Genomic DNA, 20,053 nt, shown 5'->3' on the forward strand with positions numbered 1-20,053 from the left:
GAGACCCAGTCCATTCCCGCAGTTCGTTATCAGCCTATCCGCCCCGAACTCTGCTGTCCATCGTGGGCTTACACAAACTGCAGCCAGAGATCGCGCTCATCCCGCCTGCAGCCTATACAGATGAAGCGTTCGAGGCGGCCGCTGGCAAAAACGAGTACGACCGTCGGGTGCAGAGCATCTCCAAGAGCGAACTATCCAGAATATTTTCATCTGAACATTTGAATTCTGGTTGATGGTTGAGGCTTTGAGCTCGTGAATGTATGGTGCTCTTTGAGCTGCGCGACGCCACACCAGAGTGACCACCTGCGCAGCGGGAAGCCGAAGCGGCCGGCACAGCTTGTGAGTGGGGCTCAGCGAACAGTGCGGAAGGTTCTGGGACCAGAGATGTAAATTACGATGACAAGTACAGCAGCAGAATGTCGGAAAACGGGATGTAGTGGGAATATACAATGCGTCATGTCTTTGTGCGCGGCGTGGTATCGGTCATCGAAGCTTGTCTTCCGTAAGAATCGCAACGTTCAACTCATCCAACGGAACCAGCTCTTTCTTCTCCACAAGATCGAACTGCGGCATAGTTTAGTGATAAGCACACACGAGGTGACTAAGACAGCTTACCTCGTTGACGAAGAGGAAGAAGTGGCGGTAGCTTGTGTTCATGTGGGCTATTAATCCTTGCACTGTCAGTGCACTGCAGCGTATGGGAGACCTGGGACGTACCCTCAATACCCAGAGCACATATGTGGTCGAAGTGATTGCTGTAAAGGTGCGCGTACACACGGAAAAGTCTCCGGAAAAGCGTTCGAATGGTGTCTCGGAAGTTCCTGGGGAAAGGCACGCCTAATATCTGGTTAGACTCCACCAAGCATCAACGCCTGTCACTACTCGCCTATCTTATTTGGGAAGATTTCCTCGTTGTCTAAAAGCCCTTGTGCCCAGTTCATCAAAGCGTCGACGTACTCCGGCGCTGGCAGCTTTGTGGGCCTCTTGTACTTGACGCCATCCTCCCAAAGATATTCGTATCTGTGCAGCCCATCAAGTTTCCGAACATCTATCTCGGCGAAGGATTACTGACCGTGGGCCAGCAGACATGATAGGACACTAGAAATGAGAGTCGGTATCGGGGCAGAATTTGTGAGACAGCTTGAAAGGAAAGCGCACCTCGTTAGGAGTACAAAATTCGGTGATTGTTCCGTACAACATGTTCAAGTGATTGAAGAAGTCCACGACTACCGGGCACGAAACGTCATAAGCGGGGGCGCGTAAAGAGAATAACCTAACACTAACCATGAACGGCAAGCCATTCGTTCAGATCCTCGCCCTCAGGGAGCTGCACAGCCTTCCTCAAGTTACCCGAACCCTGCGCACGGCGAAATGAACGTGCACAATCAATCGGTACACACCGTTGTTCGAGACAGGGAGCCACTTACGAGTGTAGCCTCGGCATACTTGCGCAGCTGGTACTGCTTCGTGCCTTCGGGGACGTCTCTTCGCGGCTTGAACGTACGCGTCTTCCCTCTGTGGCAAAGCAAGCGCAGACAAGCGCGATCAGCATAAGCGGGCTCACATGTAGCACGCAGGAGCAGTGTACTTGCAGACCAAAGAATGCAGACATGACTTGTGTGTTATGCGAATTCCTGCTCAATGTCAATCGTTGTGCAAGCTCTTGCGGTGGTCGTGAACGGTCGTACACAGAGAACGTGGGCGGCGGCCCCAAACGAGACAGATGCGTCCGCACGCAGGGATCTTGAATCTTGATACCGCGTCGGCACGTGTTTATCTAAAAGTTAATCCAGCGCCTAGATTAGATGTCTCCCGCGTCCGGCTCGACGTTGCTGGCCACAACTTAGAATGCCAACGTGTCCTTACTACTGGACCTCAGGCCTCAAGCTCAAGCTGCATCGTTCAACCCAAGGCATACGGCCTTGGATAGCAGGCGATTGCTACAGTAAGTCGCAAAACGGTTCTACCTCCACATGGGAATCAACATCCGGGTCCGCAGTGAGTTCATACACGGTCGGCTGCAATGAAATCTTCCAGTGGGTTCCGTTTCTAGGTTGCTTTCTCAGTCTACCGGTTTCAGACGCACCTTAGTCACAATACTACCATTCGCCCTCTTAGTCAGTCTCAGGTGCGACTCCTCCAATTACAACGTGTACACGACCACCACGCGAAGGCGCTTGCACGGCAATGGACGGGTATGCAACGGAAGCGCGGCAATGGGCGGTCGACAATCCCGTCCCAATGTGAACGTCATAATTTTGCGCTAAGGAGTATATAAGGTCTGCGTTCGCGAGAGGTCGCTCACCATCGTTCCCATCCTCTAAACGCATCGCATCTCAATGTCTCCTCGCATTCTCTTCGTCTTCACCTCCGCCAACAAGGGCCTCACCGGCGACCCGACTGTAAGTGCACGGCGTGCGCGTCCCGAACACCAAGTTTAACGTGGCGTACAGGGCTGGTACCTCCCCGAGGCTGCCCATCCATTCTGGAGTATGCAAATCGCACTGGCACTCTCACCGGGCACTGTACTCACTCTAAGCTCGCAGTCCTCTCGCCACACGCCGAAATCGATTTTGCCTCGCCCGCAGGGGCCAACCCGCCAGTTGACCCAGGCAGCGTGCAAGTGCGTATTGCCCCTCCCACTGTCCTCCCCCCCTCCCTAACCGAGACCAAAAACCACCGCGCAGGCCTTCAAGGAGGACGAGGAGAGCACCAAGTTCCTCGAGGACCCGACCGTGAAGCAGAAGCTCGCGAGCGCGAAGCGGCTCGTGGACGTCGACGCCAAGGACTACGACGCGATCTTCTACGTCGGCGGGCACGGCCCCGTCATCGACCTCGCGTCCGACCCCGTGAACGCGAAGCTCGCGTCGGCGTTCTTCCAGGCGGGCAAGATCACCGCCGCGGTCTGCCACGGTCCTGCGTGAGTGGGGCGAGCCTCCGCGCACAAGCACGCGCGATATATATGCTGACGTTGTGCAACACAGTGCGCTCGTCGGCGCCGTCGACGCCCAGGGCGAGTCCATCTTCAAGGGACGCGAGGCCACCGGCTTCTCGAACGTCGAGGAGGTCAAGGCTGACAAGGTCAAGGTGTGTCTGAATCGATGCACCTGTTTTCACGCCCAGACGCTCACGCTTCGGACAGGTCGTCCCCTTCCTGCTCGAGGACAGGATTAAGGAGCTCGGTGGAAACTACACTAAGGCTGACGAGGCATGGGCCCCCAAGGTTGTCGTCAGTGGCAACCTGATCACTGGCCAGAACCCCAGCTCGGCTAGTCCGATCGGCAAGGAGATCCTCAAGGCACTGCAGAAGTAGAAGGAGACTCAAGCAGCACAACACAGTAGCCTGTATCATTACACCCAAGTTCCAGAACATTTGTACGCGAGCGAGCAAGAGAGTATGAGAGAGCTATGAGCCTGCCACGTCCATTTTCCTCTTTGCGCTTTTGATCTTGTGGATCTCTTCCCGCTTCCCAAAGTCAGAGTCGTGGAGCTCCATGTTGGCGAGACGCTTTGCTGTCGAAACCGCGTTGAGATGCTCGAGGACCTTCTCCTCGGGCATCTGCATCTCTCCGAGCTTCGTTTCTGGAAAGCGACATCAGTGCGGCTCGGAGGAGCATAAAACGGACGGGGGACCTACTAATGCGATCTTCGATCTTCAACACCCTCTCCTCGTCCCTCTCCGTGACGAAGCTCACGGCGACACCGCCCCTGCCCGCACGCGCCGTGCGTCCAACGCGGTGCGTGTACTCCTCGGGCGCACCAGGGAGGTCCCAGTTAACGACGAGCGCGACGTCCGCTATGTCGAGCCCGCGCGCGCCGACGTCCGTGCAGACGAGCACGGGCACGACGCTCGCGCGGAAGAGGCCCAGCGACGCGAGCCGCTCGCGCTGCGTGAGCCGCGAGTGCAGCGCCGTACTCCGGATCCGCATGTGCTGCAGCAGGTGCGTCAGGTACGCCGCCGTGCGCGGGCGCGCGCAGAAAATCACCGTTGGCGGCGGCTGCACGACCTCCTCTTCGTCGGCGGCGGAGGCCTTCTTCGTCTTCTTCGTGGGCTTGGCGGGCTTGCCCGCCTTTCCCGCCTTCTTACCTTTTACGGGTTCAGGAGGAGCGCGTCGGAGGTGGTGTGTCGACTCTGGTGGGTTGCGGAGGAGGTAGTAGAGGTAGGATTCGCGGACGTGTGATGGCACGAGAATGTAGAACTGCTTTAGTGTCGCTACGGTCTCGACGCTGCGCATGCGCTCGGTAAGTGCACGGTAAGGGTGACGAAGGTGTTTGCAACACGCACGTCTCAGTCATCCGGTGGACGAAAGGCTTCTGCTTGCCGGGCTTCGGTGGCGCGTCCGCAATAGTCTCGATGGATGGCGTCCATGTAGCAGTGAACAGACACGTCTGCCGCTCCTTCGGGATGGCCTCGAATAAGTATGACAGTTCCGGTGCGAAGGTCGAGGTCAGGAGCCGGTCGGCTTCATCGAGGACAAGAAATTTGACGCGGGATAGGTCCCATTCCCCGTTGTTACTGCGAAGGAGATCGACAATGCGCCCTGGCGTCGCAACTACAATGTGGGGACGGTTGCTCAGCTCGATGGCTTGTGATATGATGTCCATGCCGCCGACGACGACTGCAGTCCGGATGTTAAATGCCGCTCCGAGGACTGCGAATTGCTCAGATATCTGGAACGCTAGCTCTCTGGTGTAAAGTTAGCAAACTGTTCCGGCAGAGAAAAAACAATAGAGCGTACCGAGTAGGCGTTAAAATCAAGGCAAAAATACCATAGGGATCGACGGACAGCCTATGAATTATAGGAAGTGCGAAAGCAATAGTTTTTCCTGAGCCGGTCTTGGCATTGCCTATGCAATCCCTGCCTTGCATACGAACCATGTCAGCTAAACTCCTGTTCGTGTGAGACGCTCATACTCGCCTTGGAGTAGCGGTGGTATACATGCAGCCTGAATTTCTGTAGGTGCCCTGATGGACATCTTGTTCAATGCTGCAAGCAATGGGGAGGAGATGCCCATAGCAGCGAAGGAGGCCGGGTGTTTGACTGGGGCGGTCAGCAGTTTTCGAGGGATGGCAAGCGAGGTTCGAGGGGTGATCGACATCCGTGAAGAATAGACGTCATCTTCGTCAGAAAAACTCGGTATTAGTGGCCGAGTGTGGTCTGCTGAGCCCGACTCTGAGCCTTCGTCCTTTTCGCGCTCCTCATCCTCATCTTCGGAGCTGTCGTTCTCGCTTCCGGACTCTTCCCCGTTTTCCTCTTCGCTCCCCTTTTCGTAGTCTCGTCTAGTCGTGCCGCGAGGGGGAAGCTCCAAGTCTGAGTCCGAGTCTCCATCGTCTTCCGGCACGAGCTCTTCCTTGCGTCGTTTGCGCGCAGGGCCGTCCTCTTGCATATGCATCAAGTCATCTGTCGTCAAGGCTCTCCGTCTGCTTGTCATATTTATAGCTTGGTAGGACAAGATATGTCTGAAAAGCACAGGTGGAGGGTATGTGTTTAGGGTAGAAAGGTAGCAGCAAATAGACGCCCATAAAAATCTAGCATCGAGGCGCCGAAGTTCGTACCGCGGTCGCGCTGTGTGGCGTGTCAACCGGTTCTTTGCTCAGAGCGCTCTCCTAACCATCGAGCTATACGTCCGCGTATGTGCCATTGGTCGTCTTTATCTCTGTGCAACACTCGTTTGTGAGCGCACAGAATGCCGAGAGTGAGTGAGTGTGCGATGTCATGTACGCACCAGATGGTCTCAACACATTCTCTTGCTTTGTGCAGGGACGCTGCTCTCAAGCGGCGCGACTAGAGACCTGTGGCTGCTGCTGAGCAGAACCATTTATTGAGCAAGCGACGCTGTGTAAAAGCTGTTACGGTGCTACATTCGCCATCATGGACCGCGATCGGTCTCATTTGGAAGCTGGGCAGTCCTATGGGGCACCCTCGCTTGGGGATTTGGAAAACTTGAAGATTTTATAGCAGTTCGAGATCGCTGGGCTCGTCCCTACCGCCAGCTTCGCGAATGGCTAGTAAACGATACGAATGTCCACATGCTGTGCGCGGGCGTACGTCGAAACACGATACCGGTCCGAGCTGAGACATCTATCGTTCAACATAAAACACTTCAGGTCTGCAGAACGCTGGTCGTGGCATCTCTTTCCCCCCACATCCTATCGCAGTACTCGACGCAACATGAGTGGTGTTTGGGAAGCTCCTCCTCAGCCTCCCACCAAGCTTGGCCGCTACCGGCAACTGGCACCTCTGGCAGGCGTGCATGTCTCGCCCATACAACTCGGCGCTATGAGTATCGGTGATGCGTGGCAGAAGTTCGGCATGGGTGCGATGGACAAGGAGAGCAGCTTCCAGCTGCTTGACGCGTACTACGACGCTGGTGGAAACTTTATTGACACAGCCAACGCCTAGTGAGTCATAGGATCCCTGTCATGGCATCTTGGTGAAGCTGACATACGCATAGCCAGGATGAGACGTCTGAGCTGGTCATCGGCGAGTGGATGGAAAAGCGCGGCAACCGTGAACAGATTGTCCTCGTCACCAAGGCCCGTCGTTCACCCCGTTGGTGAAAGCTCGTATGGCTAATATTATAGTTTCTACAGTACACCTCCAACTACAAATATGGCACTTCGTTCAGCGAGATTCCCCAAAAGACGCATTACATCGGCAATAACCTCAAATCACTGCACAACTCTGTGAACGCGTCGCTCAAAAAGCTGCGTACGGACTATATCGACATCCTATACGTGCACTGGTGGGACTACGTTACCAGCGTCGAGGAGGTCATGAATGGTCTCCACAACCTCGTCGCGCAAGGCAAGGTGCTCTATCTCGGCGTCTCCGACACGCCTGCATGGGTCGTCTCAAAGGCCAATACCTACGCGCGCATGGCCAACAAGACGCCATTCGTCATCTATCAAGGAGAGTGGAGTATCATGAAGCGTGATCTTGAGCGCGATATTTTGCCTATGGCTCTTCATGAAGGTGTGTGGTCCGACACAAGTGGATATGCCTCGTCTGACTGGTGACCTAGGCATGGCCATAGCACCTTGGGGCGTCCTTGCCGGCGGCAAGGTCCGTACAGACGCAGAAGAACAGCGCCGCATCGAGTCGGGTGAGGGCGGTCGCACCATGTTCGGCGACTGGAAGCGAACCGAGGAAGAACGAAAGATCTGCTCGGGTCTCGAAAAGGTTGCCGCCGATATTGGCGCGAAGAGCATCACCTCTGGTGCGCACCTAGTTTTTGTTCACTGCTGCCTATCTGACGAATCTATCTCATTGCTGTAGTTGCTATTGCATATCTCATGCAGAAAGCTCCCTACATCTTCCCGGTCATTGGCGGACGCAAGGTCGAGCATCTGTACCAGAACTTAGAGGCACTCGATATCTCTCTCACTCCCGAGCAAATCAAAAGCCTCGATGACATTGCGCCGTTCGACAAAGGCTTCCCATTCGCCTCCTTCGTGAGTACAATGCTACTTAGGCTGCAGAAATCCCGCTGATTCTGAAATCTTCAGGGTGATGGATCCTACTACAGTCATAGGTACACGGCCACAGGCCACTTCGACAAGTGGCCTGCTCCTCAGGCAATTCGACCTGCGTCGAAATAGTAGGGACGAATAAGTAGTGGCAGATGTATCCTTCAATATAGCCGCCACGAGAACGTTGTTTTGCTTACGAACCGAGGCCTCTGATTGTATCGAGAAGTGTATTGATAGAAGGAGTGACTAGAGGAGTGAAGCAAGCCAGCCATCGAGGCTGTGGCGTCAAATAATATACAGCGACCTGATGTGATTGAGAAAGAAGAGAGGGGGACAGACAAAATCATGAGTAAAAATTAGGTAATCAAAACTTCTCCGCGTCCCCAGAGCAAATGATAGAGTACGCAGGACCTCCAGATTCACTGCTGAAGGACTCTGCCATCGGGTCTTCGAAGGGATATAGTAGCTCGTCGCCGAACACATTTAGCGACAATCCACCGTCTTGACGGTCAGCAGTGTCGAAGGATTGACCGTGTTGAGACGTCGAAGCGACCTGAGTAGAGGACGACGGCCGGCCAGGCCAGGCCAATCCGCTCAGCCCGAGGACGTCGTCAAAGTCACCAGGCCCACACGTAGTGTGCATAAAGATGCCATTAAAAGCCGAGCCACTAGATGCCTAGAGAACATGTATATATTAGTAAAAGCAGGGTCATGAACGATACACGAACATACGCTGACCTTGCTGTCAACAATCTTGTTATTGCCGGCGAGTGGCCGCTGGGAAGTGTGCCTCGCCATTGAATGCTCTGCAGCAAAGGAGGCCTCGAAGCGAGTGAGACGCTGCTTCAGCTGCATGTTTTCGGATCTCAGCAACTCTAACTGAGAGCTGAGTTGTTGAAAGGGCCGCTGCAGCGCCGCCATGTGCGGCGTAGATGTGGAAGACGCCGGACCTGGGGACGTAGAAGGGGAAGGTGTCAATGCGCACGATGGCATGTCAGACTCCGTAGGATAAGAGTCTGCAGGGTGAGGTCTGCAGAGCCCAGAGGAAGATTGGCCATCCGAATCGTCGTTGTTGGAGGCATCCGTGATACCAAAGATACTCTTCATCTGTTTCTTCGCGTACGACTTCTCAGCAGCGATCTCCGCAGCAGAGCTCTTCACGGACGCCTTCCGCGAGGGCTCGAACTTGTAACCAGGGAAGAGCGCCTGGTGCAGGTCGGCCGCATCTTTCGCCCTCAGGCCCCATTCGTCCCGTACGTACGCGGGAAGGCTCCGCCATATGTCGGCGGCGATGACGCTCGTCGTCTGCTGCTTGTTATGCAGCTGCTCCGCGTTTAGCTTGTACTTGAGCAGGAACGAGCGGAAGAGTAGGAAGGCGTTCGCCGGGCGGGGAATGTGTGAGCCAGAGCGACGTGGAATGGCTCGAGGCTTCGGAATCTGATAGTCCGTCGGAGGAAGAAAATCTGCAGGATGCGAGATGTGGTAATTCTGGCGCGGGCAATTGGCCTGCATCAATGTGTTCGAGCCGCGTGGGGAAGAGGAGGGAGAGGATCCGAGGGATACGCATCCAGAGTCGGCCGGCGACGCTGGAGGCATATGTTTGGAAAAAGACCTCATGGGGTGTGCGGAATGACTGTAAATTCGAATGAGCATTATACCTACCAAAAGACGCTGTGAAAATCAGACTTACCTGACAAAGGTTGATTCGTAGAGAGGGACGTTGTGACAGCTGTTGAGAACGACGGTGAAATTATTGGCTACGTGCGGTGCAAGAAGGTGAGCAAGCTCAGAGAGATGAAAATAAGGCTCATTACTGACCTTGAGATAAGCTTTTATAGTGTTTCGCGGGCTGAGGCTCTGCAAACGTGAAACGAGAGGAACGACCTGAAAGACATTCGCCACTGGTGTTCTTGAGCGGAGTACGTAGCCATGGGGTGAAGTGTTTCCTCCATCTCATTGTCCTCATCCCTCAGCGAATGGCCGAGTGCAGCAGCTCAGACAACGAGGAAGGCACAACAAATCAAGTGCACGGGCGTGGAAGTGAAAATCTTTCAGATCTTCATTTCAGAGGGTGTTGCAGATGGCATACCAAGTCCTTTGTTTTATATTAAGGCCTGGCTGCACGCATCAGCCCAAATAGGCAGGAAACGCACGAACTCCCTAGTATTGGCTCGTCAACGATGTCATAGCATTCGTAGCTCTGATAGCTTTCACCGACGCAGTGGTGGATGGCGACGAGGATGAGGCGGTGAGCTAGGCGCCGAGATTGCTGAGCAGGCAGAACTTGAAGTAGCGGATCTAGTGAACGGAGGTGTTTGTGTGCGCCTTCATGACTGGGAGAGGCCTCTTGAGCCTGGACCAAGAAGTTTACCATCATAGCATTGGAATGTCTCTATAAGATCTAGCAATGCCGGTCAGCCCAAGTATGGTATACATCATCTATGAAGACTCACATGACGTCTAATGTCTAGAAGTGAGTATAGTCGGTAAACAAAGTACATATCTACGTAGTCCGTTCGAGCCAGACAGACTCTCCTGCAGCCTTCTTCACCCTGTTCATCACCGCCAAACCCTCCCGTTCCTCCTGCACTTCTTCTATGAGGATGACATGCACACCATCTCGCTCAGCTGTCAGCATGTTGTCGAAAAGCCGCTGGGCTGTGACAGAGGGGTCTGCGACAGGGCCGAGCGGGTACCTTGCCCACTCAACACCAGATATTGAAGGGATGTGGTCCAGAAATGGAGAATCAGATGGTGTCAACAGGCCGACCTTAAGCGTGTCGTTGTGAGGAAAGCGAGCCTTGAGAGAGCCAAGGAACGCGTCTGAGCACATCACGTCCGTGCTTTCCGGCGGTACCGACAGCGTGTGCAGTAGCACAACAGGCACGGCGGGCGAATAATGTCTGTACTTCATGCCGGGCGTCGTCGGTGCCTGCTCCATCGCCTCGTCCCTGTAGTCTCGGCGGTGCACCAAAACACGGGGCACAGACGACCCACTCGGCAGCTCCTCGCGCAGCACGCGCTCGATGTCCTCCACAGTGACCCCTCCCGGCCGGAGCACGCGCACGTCCCCGTCTGCGTGCAGCCCGTCCACGACCGTGCTCTCGAGCCCGACGCCGCACGCGCCGCCATCGAGGATGAGCTCGATCTTGCCGCGCAGGTCTGTGGAGACGTGTTCCGCACGCGTGGGGCTCGGCTTCCCTGACGAGTTTGCGCTGGGGGCCGCAAGCGGGGCGTCCGTGATGGCGATGAGGGCGCGTGCGACGGGGTGTGAGGGCATGCGGATCGCGACTGCGGGCTGGCCTGCTGTGATGATGGGCGGGACGATGCTGCTGTCGGTCGGGAACAGCAGTGTGAGGGGGCCTGGCCAAAACCGCCTGATAAGAACCTCGTAGACAGGTGAAAGCTCGTAGGACGGAGGGAGAAGACGGTGCAGCATCGTTTTCGAGGAAACATGAACAATCAGAGGATTGTCTGGCGGCCTGCCCTTGGTGGAGAAGATGGTAGCAGCAGCTCTAGCATTGAGAGCAAGCGCACCAAGACCATAGACTGTCTCTGTTGGGAACGCCACAGGCTTCAACTTTCGCAGCAGGTCTCGTGCGTCTTGCAGTGCGCGTAGGGTTTCGGCGTCGGTGATCTCTGGGCCTTCGTTCTCGGTAAACGAGATTGCAGCCGGGTCGCATTGCAGGACCCTCGTTTGGGTCGACATGACGGTAGTGCAGAACCTAGGAAGAGCTCGTCTAAGGAATCTTGAAAGGGATAGCATCCCAGATTTCACCAGTTTGAAGCATATGGACGTAGTTGACTCGAGTTCAAAAAATGAGGTAAGCGATCGGGTCAAATCTACCTCTTACGCGATCTCGGACTTCAATCAAATTGACACGCTAGTGGAATCCTCGAACATGGGTATATTATACTTATGACACCACTCGCCGCACTCATACAACACAGCAACGGGCAATGAATTGGAAAGAAAGCTGGTACATACAAAACCTGGACCTGTGCAGAAGCGCCAGAAGATTCCGGGCAGACGGTCAACAGGTAATGCTCACTTTTACATACCACCAGGCGGACCACCCCCCATCATTCTCAGCCTATCAGGATGGATACCGCCAGGTCCCGCCGGTGGAGGGGGACCCTGGCCCGGAGGAAGGAAGTTACCGTTAGGGGGGAATGGAGGCCCTCCAGGGGGTGGGGGACCACCGGGAGGACCATTCACGTTCGCCGGAGGGAAAGGTGGTATACCTGAAACAATTCAGTCAATAAACGAAACAAAAGACGTCGAAGCCGTCGAAGAACAAGAACGCATACCGTTGGGCGGGAAACCTGGCATACCTGGAGGCGGTGGGCCCATTCCAGGTGGAGGGAGGAAAGGCGGCGCACCTGGAGGCATCATACCTGGAGGAGGCATACCTGGCGGGAAGGGCGGACGGCCTCCTGGTCGGATAGAAGGTCAGCTAGTTATCTTCGGCCTTCTTCGGTGTTGAGGACGTACCTGGGAATGGTGGAGGAGGGAAAGGCATCCCCGGCGGGCCGCCAAAACCGCCAGGAACGGGTGCGAGATGCTGTGGGCCAAAGCCAAAGCCACCAGGAGGAGGGCCTCCGCTTGACTCGTAGGCAGCCGTGATCTGGTCGATGATACTCTGTGCTTTATCATGTCCTAGGGCTGCACTCGGGGTTAGCACCAAACCACGGTCAGGGTAAAGTTGCCACGTACAAGCATAGTAGTCCCTAACGTTCGCAAGGTGGTTCCTACCGCTGTTATGGGCTTTGCGGACTGAAAAGCAAATATTAGTCACGAAGGGTTTGTGTCGCATAGTCGTATAAGACTCACCTGAGGCCGAGTCATGAGTCAGAAAAACATCACAGTAGTCGCAGTAGTGTTTCTGAAAATATATGTCAGCGTTGCAGCAGCGAAGCGGCGGAAGGAAAACATACTGGCATGGTGGTCGCAACGCAAGAGGACGAGGAGCGCGCTTGGCAGTTGGAGCGGAGAATTGAGGCGTGAGCCACGTGGTGCACGTGCCCAAGTCCGAGAGCGCCGCCCGCGTTCTGGACGCGACTTCCACGACGATGGACACCTCCGCCGCCATCCAGGAGCCGTTCGACCTCATCAGGCTCTCCCTCAGTGAGCGTGTCTTTGTGAAACTGCGAGGAGACCGTGAGCTGTCTGGCATTCTTCATGTAAGATCTGTGGGTCGACTCGCCTTAAGACTGACCCTCATGTCTCTCTTCTTCTAGGCATATGATGGACACATGAACCTGATTCTGAGTGATGTCGAGGAAACGATTCTCATTGTGGATCAGATAGATGGTGCTGGGGAGGGCCAGCAAACTGTCAATGTGAGTCGCACGAGTCGATATTTGCTGCATGTCGCTCACACTTGGGTTAGATGGCAAAGCGCAAGATGGAAATGCTGTTTGTGCGTGGTGACGGCGTCATCTTGGTGCGTCTCTCCTTATTCCTCTGTTTGATTGCTGTCTTACTATCGTTGTCATCTCTAGGTCTCTCCTCCCTCACGATAGCACACACACTTCCCCTCCCAAAATCCTGCGCATTCATTCTCGACGGTTATGTTCGCAACTACATCTCTAGTCGCGCACGATTTCCGTTTCATAAATCCTTGTATCTGTACAAGAAGCCATTCACCTTTTTGTCATCAACGTACAGGAAATGGAACAATTGCCATACCAGTATGTGTGCTTCCCTTTGATTGCGTGCATTCCTTGTCGTATCTTTGAATTTGGCCTACGGTTGCACTTGAATATTTGCAAGTGTCACGTCTCAGTGCTGCACGGAGCTGCTGATTTAAAGGTGTATGCCGTTAACTTGCGCTGTTGAACAGACGGACTTGATGGCATATAACACTGGCTGACCTTCGGGCATCTCAGGATCTGACGACTGTGATAGCAGCAGACTTCGGGCCTGCGAGGCTGACACAGCCCGTCATGTACTACGGTCGCCATGGTCCTCAACATTCACTACCTCGTCATGGACTGTGGACCGGCCAGCAACCTCGAGGGCAGATTCAAGGTCGAAGAGGAAAAGTACATGTTTGAACTTCGTGACGCTGTATACAATTTACATGGCATCTTCTTCGTCCTCAACAAAATTGACCGTAGCGACCTCGTCGTCTATGTAGTGAGTCGTCACTGTCATGTTCACCCTATGCCACGCTGAACCTCGCAGCCGTCCAATCTGGTAGTCGAGCCCGAAATCACGGCGGGAGCTGATGACCCGGTTTTCTCCCTAGTGCCTCTTAGTATGCAAACCGATATACGCCAGGTGTTCAAATTTGAGCAAGAGACAAAATACATCGTCATTGCTAAGAGATCTTTTGCAATGTGCGCTCCGACGGCGCGTCCGCTGTCGTGTTCGCTCTCGCATCCGTGTACCCCCATATGCCGCTCAAAGCCACACAATATATACGACACTACAGATTTTCGACAGTTTGTGACTACACTCTGCGACGCGTCCTCAAATGACGCCGATTTCAAGCAAGCGCTAGAGGGCCTGGCGGAGACGAGCCTTCCGGTGTCATTCTTGGAGAACATACGGCATGTGGTGCTCGCTGCACGGGACAGCAAAGAGCTGAACTTCTCGCTCCCGCCGTGCCACGATTCGCGGCGTCAGCTCGCCAGGCCAGACGGACTGGCACGCAAGACCAAACGCGCACTACGGGCAAAGGCATTGTACACTTGTAAGTGGAAGTTCGCTGGTGCGACGGATCGTTCAGGGAGCTGACGGGCCTGCAGATACAGCGGACCCTGATGATCCCGCGGAGCTTTCGTTCGAGCAAGGGGAGGTGTTCGATATATTGGCCAAAGACGATAACTGGTGGGGGGTCAGAAAGATGGACGGCACGCGAGGGAGTGAGTGTAGGAGTGCCGCACTTGCGATTTGCTAACTTTCATTTAGTTGCGCCCAGCAACTATTTGCAGCTCCTGAAGTAGCTTCATGCTGCGGTCACCGGCTGTCAGTGCTTCCAGAGAAGTGATGTGCTTGATTTGGATGCTGTTCAATTTTATCTTATTTGCCTTCGTCCATCAAAAACAGAGGGCATGTCTTGACATATGACCTTGAAAAGGCTGGCAAAGGATGAAAGTGCATCCTCAGAATTACTAATTGCAAGTGCTTGGTAGAATAAATCGCCAGGAGCTAAACACCTGAGAAGGTGGTTGTGGTACAATGTCAAGGTGTCTGGAATTGAAGGATCCAGATGGCCATCCTTGTCATTTTTCTCTAGACAACTGGTTGAATGGTTGTTGTGTACACCTTAACCATATTGAAATGTTGTCAACGCAGCATGGACTTCATATTGCTGCTCTGCTATTTAGAAGTATCACAATCCAAACTTTGCAGGGACTGCTGAGTGCAGAAGTTCTTGCCTCTTCTTGGCACATCAGAATTCAGGAAACAGCATCTGGCCATGAAGCAGGGGTGTCTATTACCATGGGCCACTGCATCACGTACAGGTCAGGTTCAGGAGCACTAGCACTTGGTATCTCGGTATCTCCTATGGACCACTACAGTGTGTTGGCAATTGTGTATCATGTCAACCCCGCATGTGTGTGTGACTCACACAGCTGTGATCATAGGTGTGCCAGTGTGTCAACCTAGCGAAATAGCTCTCTGTGTGACAGGCATCTTCTATCGCAAGCATCTCCAAGAGGTTATTGTTGTGTAACAACTATCAGCAGCTGTGCAAGCACAAACTGGCAAGATGCACGTAGGCACAATCTAATACACACAGGGATTAGTCTGAGTGCAAAGGGAAAGAGCACACTGTATAGTATATACCTAATACACACGGTGTTAGCTATATAAAGGGTGGTAAGTGTTATACTGAGGTGTTTCCCATGGTCACGTGGTTGGCAGGTTCCAGCTGAAGTACCGTTAAAACCTGCCACCCTATGATGTCATTGCTCTCTTTCCAGATATAGATATGACGCGCGCAGAGCACACTCAGCTCTGGTGCCTTTTCACTCCCTGCTATGTTTCTCTTAGTCTCAGCTTCCTCAGCATACATAATATTGGACTGAATATATTAGGAGGTAGATACATTATATAAGGACACATAGGAATATCTTTAGAATTTATCTTTGATTACTCGTGAATCCCCCACCTGCGCGATTCCATTCACAACAGTAAGCATACTACATAATGCAAGGGTGACAAAGGGAGACTTACTCTGAGTGCGAAGGGAGGGAGCACACAGAGTGGAAATGAGGGGAGGAGTCCTTATATACACTAAAGATGTAAAATTGAAAGTCTGATGGAATGGAGAAGTCTGCCATAAAGAAGGTCTGTGTGTGGGAGCACTACATATAATTGTTCAATCACTATCTATGTATTAGTATGTGCCTACAATAAGAGTCCACCTTAAGTCCATGCTGGGTGGAACATTGAGCCAGAGCCACTAGGTGCTTCAACACTCCCTTCTTGGCAAGACAATGCAGAACGAAGCCAAGAGACTGGGTGTGACAACTGTGTACCTCAGCTGATAAAGGCTTTGTGAGAATATCAGCCAGATTGTTAACACCAGAAATCCTAACAAGTTTGATTAAGTCTGCTTCTATCAGCGACAACTGCACTTCAGCACTAACAACAGCTAGGGCAGCTCTTCCAGGGAATAAGACAGGCAATTACAACTACAAGGGGTAAGCAAAAATAACTATATGCTGGAGCTAAGGCTCAATAGCAAGAGACTGGGGGTGGGAGGAGCTGAACTCCTGAGAGGCAAGGCAGTCAAGAGTGATGGTCAGGGTAAAAACCAGCTCAAGGCTGGAGATCTTATTCCAGAAAGTCTGCAGCCTTATATACCTTACAAGATAGGTACTATACAGTATTACCTAAGCACACTCTAACCCACTTCAAGGCTCTACATAGGAGCTGAGTCAGAGTCTGACAAAGTCTGACAAAGCCTGACTCATATAAGGGCTAAGTCTGGACTGAGTCTAGTGCTGGCTGGATCAGTACAGGGGTTGAGAGGTGAAGATAGACAAAAGTGATAAGAATAGGAGAGATGTAGAAATAGGGGTAAAAGAGTGAAAATAAGTGAAAATAGGTAAAAAAAATAGAGTCTGATTCATGACAACATCCAGTGATTCACTCCAAGGTAATATCAAGAAGCAGAATGGATTTTGGCCTTGGGAGTTGCGTCCCCTTCAGTGGTGACTACATGAGTACATGTACAGATGTGGAACCAGTGCTACTGCCAGACAGATTACTTTTCCTGTCTCTGGCTTTGCCTGCACTACTCTTTTTTGCCTTATCAAAGGCAGCCTTTTTCTGTCTACAAACCTGCTCGTAGTGGCCTTTGTACCCACAGAAATTGCACTTGCCCTTCTCTCCAGCCCTGCCTGACTTAGGCTTGGCCGATGAGGAAGCCTTCATATTCAGGGCATGGAAAGTGGCGACACTTGTAGTGCAACATTTCACTTCATTGAGGAGATGGTTGTGGATGTCATCAAGCTTGAGGTCAGCAAACTTTGTGTCAGCAAGGATGGGCTCCACAATGTTGTTAAATAAGTCGGAGAGGGCCATGAGCAGACCAAAGATCTGCAGCAGCTCTGGAGTTCTCCAAGCCCCAGAGGCGTCCACTTTTTGCCAGAGTCGGGCATATTCATCAAGTTGGGCAGCAAAGTTGTTGCTGTTTGTGATTGTGTGTGAGAAGTATGCACGAAATTTGACAAAGGCTGACATGGTAGTGGTGGTGGTGTAGTTGTCCTTAAGCTTCTTCCAAAGTGCAGCAGTGGTGATGTCCATTTTCTCTGCAAAATGGAGGAGCTCATCACTAAGAGTGGTGATGATATAGAACCTTGCATAGTTATTGGTGTTCTCCCATGCTTCAAGGTCAGCGGCAGTGACAGTGCCACTGATAACAGGCTTTGTCTCAGTGCCATCACATGTGCATGCAGCAATGAAGTACTGCTTCATCATCAGTGACCACCGATAATAGTTGGTGGGGCCTTTGAGCTTGCCAATTACATCAACCTTCATTGACAGTAGACTGAAGGCTGATGCAAATGCGGAGGCAGAGGACATGGCCATGCGGTGAGGTGCGGTGGATGCTGGCTGAGATGTAGTAGTGGTGGGAGTTATGCAAGGGTTTGTACGAGGGGTTGTGCAAAGACAAGCAGTGGCTTCAGCAGGTGTGGGTGCAGTTGGTGAAGGCAAGTGGGAGGCAGAGCCTTGTGGACCAGACATACACTAGAGTACAACTCTAGTGTGCATGTGTGATGTGCAAAACTCTACAAGTAAACTTGTAGTGTTTGTTGTGGACCAGATGTGCAGCTGGTGCAAAACTCAATGAGCACTACTCATTGTGTTATGGAGTGAATGTGGGGGCCAGTTACAAGCCAGGGCTCATAACCTATTGTTGTATAACAACTATCAGCAGCTGCACAAGTGCAAACTGGCAAGATGCACGTGGGCACAATCTAATACACACATGGTTAGTCTGAGTGCAAAGGAAAAGAGCACACTGTATAGTATATACCTAATACACACAGTGTTAGCTATACAAAGAGTGGTAAGCATACTACATAATGCAAGGGTGATGAAGGGAGACTTACTCTGAGTGTGAAGAGAAAGAGCACACAGAGTGGGAATGAAAGGAGGAGTCCTTATATGCACTAAAGATGTAAAATTGAAAGTCTGATGGAATGGAGAAGTCTGCCGTAAAGAAGGTTCATGTGTGGAAGCACTACATATGATTGTCCAATCACTATCTATGTATTAGTATGCACCCACAATAAGAGTCCACCTTAAGTCCATGCTGGGTGGAACACTGAGCCAGAGCCACTAGGTGCTTCAACAGAGGTACAGTATGACACAGACAGGTTGCAGTGATGAACATTACTGTATATGCAGCCTTATATCATCAAAGTTGATCGACTATTATTGACTGATTAGATAAGGTCTGCTTAGGGAGACTACCTGTGAGTCTACTTAACGTCTAACATGCGTGCTCTCCGCGCAAGACCTGCGTCCAACGGGCGCCCTTCGAGTTATGACATGCGTTTGAACAGAGGATCTGGATTACCAATTGCAACTAACTTGCGGAGCTCGCGCTGCAGCGCTGATTTGTGCCTGAAGCCGGCCTGCAGTTTGAGACATCCGAAGACTCATATTACTATATATCTTTTCTTCGTCGACATGAACACTCTCGACGATCACCATGGGCTACCTGTACATTGTGTATGCCATCAGTGCCCTCGCCCTCTACAAAGGAGGATCGCTCATATGGAGCACAAGCTCCTCGCCTCTCTGACATCTCTGTGGTCTGCCAAACGAGAGCTTGCTTTGGAGAAACATGGGGGCTATACAGAGGGAAGAAGACTCAGTGCCTCAGAACCAATGGATTCAACAATATGGGCACACGATTGCTTACTGCAGACTCTTTAGCATGCATGTTCACATCGTCTGCCCATCGCTACAGTTTCCTAACAATCCTGTGATAAGGCAAAGCGCCTCTGGACAATGGACACCCGTGTGCTGAACCATATCATGGTGCACCACACCATCTACCAGCGTCCTTTTCCCATCAGATATATGCTATCGCGCGCCGTAGGTCCTGGTGTCCTTGTGACCAAAGGTGCGTGTCACCTCTCGTGCTATCCCTCTAACATTCTCATTGGGATCAGTAAATAACAGTAGATTAGTTTAGCGTGCGTTCACAGAAATTCATGAATCTCGTGGGGCGTTCACAGTCACGCTGTGACTTTTATGTTTCTCCCAAAATTGCATGTTTTTCCTTATGCGGTAGCATCCACTCCCGCCCAATTTACAGGCGTGGGACCTACCCCCACCGCCGTAGACCTTCGCCTCCTTACATTATGAGCAGCGGTGACCCTGCCCTCGTCACTTTAAATTATCTTAACCAAGGCTTTGCTCTTGACCCGGTACTGGCAGAACTCGACACTGCCTCAAGCTGCCATCAAGAACAAAGGTTGGATATCCCTAATCTGGCTGTGGAAGGCAATCATCCATGTGGTGGGCCCGCCTTATTGTCTATATCTACCACCTCATGTCTTGCCAGAGCAGCTCGCACAAGACAAGACAGACCTGGAGATGTACACGACACCGTGCCACCCGTGTTCTCGCCGGCCACCCCATCATCAAGGAAGAGGCGCCGGGAACCTGACCAGGACGTCTCTCCTGGGTCCGCGCACAAGATCGCAAATGCTCGAGTGAAGCGCATGCGTGTGGTGGAACAAGTCGGGAATGGAGACAAATAGTAAGTTTGCAAGGTGTGGTTGCTTGCTCCAGCACAATCACAGCACATGGACAGTGCCCGACACAAGGTCGACAAGCTAAAGGGCTTCTGCCGAGACCGCAGATTGCCTGTCAGCGGGCACAAAGAGGCTCTCATCGCACGACTTCATCAAGCAGATCGTGATGCTGCAGAGTGCACATTGGGAGCAGCTGAGACGTCCAGGTGAGCATCTGCTTGTCGCACTCTGAACAAGACAACAGAACTAACGTACAGCCAGTGCAAGCCATGATGCAAAGTCTCGAGAGCCATGTGTTGACACCGGTCTCGAGAGCGACATGCAAAGCTGGTTCCCTGACTT

The 20,053-nt window shown here is 52.6% G+C and overlaps 11 protein-coding genes across 11 annotated transcripts; 4 read left to right on the forward strand and 7 right to left on the reverse strand.

Moving 5' to 3' along the window:
- Positions 1–380: 380 nt before the first annotated feature.
- Positions 381–1,694, reverse strand: PHACADRAFT_250539 (uncharacterized protein). Its single transcript, XM_007392300.1, has 9 exons — positions 1,593–1,694; positions 1,428–1,515; positions 1,285–1,357; positions 1,159–1,226; positions 1,073–1,098; positions 887–1,020; positions 718–837; positions 616–662; positions 381–564 (listed from the first exon to the last, which is right to left on the reverse strand). Exons 1-9 carry the CDS (start codon positions 1,610–1,612, stop codon positions 484–486), a joined length of 657 nt encoding a protein of 218 aa, XP_007392362.1. The 5' UTR covers positions 1,613–1,694; the 3' UTR covers positions 381–483.
- A 162-nt stretch (positions 1,695–1,856) lies between these two features.
- Positions 1,857–3,372, forward strand: PHACADRAFT_138056 (uncharacterized protein). Its single transcript, XM_007392301.1, has 6 exons — positions 1,857–2,402; positions 2,454–2,490; positions 2,547–2,623; positions 2,688–2,920; positions 2,985–3,087; positions 3,143–3,372. Exons 1-6 carry the CDS (start codon positions 2,340–2,342, stop codon positions 3,311–3,313), a joined length of 684 nt encoding a protein of 227 aa, XP_007392363.1. The 5' UTR covers positions 1,857–2,339; the 3' UTR covers positions 3,314–3,372.
- Positions 3,373–3,405: 33 nt separating this feature from the next.
- On the reverse strand, positions 3,406–5,409 carry PHACADRAFT_181770 (uncharacterized protein; the record flags this gene model as incomplete). Its single annotated transcript, XM_007392302.1, has 5 exons — positions 4,920–5,409; positions 4,740–4,859; positions 4,286–4,687; positions 3,638–4,227; positions 3,406–3,582 (listed from the first exon to the last, which is right to left on the reverse strand). Exons 1-5 carry the CDS (start codon positions 4,940–4,942, stop codon positions 3,407–3,409), a joined length of 1,311 nt encoding a protein of 436 aa, XP_007392364.1. The 5' UTR covers positions 4,943–5,409.
- Positions 5,410–6,173: 764 nt separating this feature from the next.
- Positions 6,174–7,605, forward strand: PHACADRAFT_206031 (uncharacterized protein; the record flags this gene model as incomplete). Its single annotated transcript, XM_007392303.1, has 6 exons — positions 6,174–6,403; positions 6,457–6,529; positions 6,596–6,977; positions 7,027–7,221; positions 7,281–7,456; positions 7,511–7,605. 6 exons carry the CDS (start codon positions 6,174–6,176, stop codon positions 7,601–7,603), a joined length of 1,149 nt encoding a protein of 382 aa, XP_007392365.1.
- An 86-nt stretch (positions 7,606–7,691) lies between these two features.
- Positions 7,692–8,169, reverse strand: PHACADRAFT_250546 (uncharacterized protein). Its single transcript, XM_007392304.1, has one exon. The coding sequence runs from the start codon at positions 8,115–8,117 to the stop codon at positions 7,839–7,841; it is 279 nt and encodes a 92-aa protein (XP_007392366.1). The 5' UTR covers positions 8,118–8,169; the 3' UTR covers positions 7,692–7,838.
- A 469-nt stretch (positions 8,170–8,638) lies between these two features.
- On the reverse strand, positions 8,639–8,869 carry PHACADRAFT_54114 (uncharacterized protein; the record flags this gene model as incomplete). Its single annotated transcript, XM_007391274.1, has 1 exon — positions 8,639–8,869. A coding segment is annotated over one exon (231 nt), but the record flags the coding sequence as incomplete, so codon positions are not given.
- A 690-nt stretch (positions 8,870–9,559) lies between these two features.
- PHACADRAFT_250547 (uncharacterized protein) lies at positions 9,560–11,277 on the reverse strand. The gene has a single exon (XM_007392305.1). It carries the CDS (start codon positions 11,181–11,183, stop codon positions 9,978–9,980), a length of 1,206 nt encoding a protein of 401 aa, XP_007392367.1. The 5' UTR covers positions 11,184–11,277; the 3' UTR covers positions 9,560–9,977.
- An 83-nt stretch (positions 11,278–11,360) lies between these two features.
- On the reverse strand, positions 11,361–12,422 carry PHACADRAFT_138067 (uncharacterized protein). Its single transcript, XM_007392306.1, has 6 exons — positions 12,413–12,422; positions 12,309–12,360; positions 12,192–12,251; positions 11,970–12,140; positions 11,786–11,911; positions 11,361–11,719 (listed from the first exon to the last, which is right to left on the reverse strand). The coding sequence occupies exons 1-6, from the start codon at positions 12,416–12,418 to the stop codon at positions 11,529–11,531; spliced, it is 606 nt and encodes a 201-aa protein (XP_007392368.1). The 5' UTR covers positions 12,419–12,422; the 3' UTR covers positions 11,361–11,528.
- Positions 12,423–12,512: 90 nt separating this feature from the next.
- Positions 12,513–13,000, forward strand: PHACADRAFT_170423 (uncharacterized protein; the record flags this gene model as incomplete). Its single annotated transcript, XM_007392307.1, has 4 exons — positions 12,513–12,658; positions 12,716–12,817; positions 12,868–12,921; positions 12,980–13,000. Exons 1-4 carry the CDS (start codon positions 12,548–12,550, stop codon positions 12,998–13,000), a joined length of 288 nt encoding a protein of 95 aa, XP_007392369.1. The 5' UTR covers positions 12,513–12,547.
- A 3,162-nt stretch (positions 13,001–16,162) lies between these two features.
- On the reverse strand, positions 16,163–17,522 carry PHACADRAFT_192191 (uncharacterized protein; the record flags this gene model as incomplete). Its single annotated transcript, XM_007392308.1, has 2 exons — positions 16,163–16,207; positions 16,779–17,522. The coding sequence occupies 2 exons, from the start codon at positions 17,520–17,522 to the stop codon at positions 16,163–16,165; spliced, it is 789 nt and encodes a 262-aa protein (XP_007392370.1).
- Positions 17,523–18,753: 1,231 nt separating this feature from the next.
- On the forward strand, positions 18,754–19,073 carry PHACADRAFT_57420 (uncharacterized protein; the record flags this gene model as incomplete). The annotated part of the gene is made up of 2 exons (XM_007391276.1): positions 18,754–18,891; positions 18,948–19,073. Coding segments are annotated over 2 exons (264 nt in total), but the record flags the coding sequence as incomplete, so codon positions are not given.
- Between the last annotated feature and the right edge of the window lie 980 nt (positions 19,074–20,053).

Source organism: Phanerochaete carnosa (genome assembly GCF_000300595.1).
Source record: "Phanerochaete carnosa HHB-10118-sp unplaced genomic scaffold PHACAscaffold_2, whole genome shotgun sequence".
NCBI classification, from domain to species: domain Eukaryota; kingdom Fungi; phylum Basidiomycota; class Agaricomycetes; order Polyporales; family Phanerochaetaceae; genus Phanerochaete; species Phanerochaete carnosa.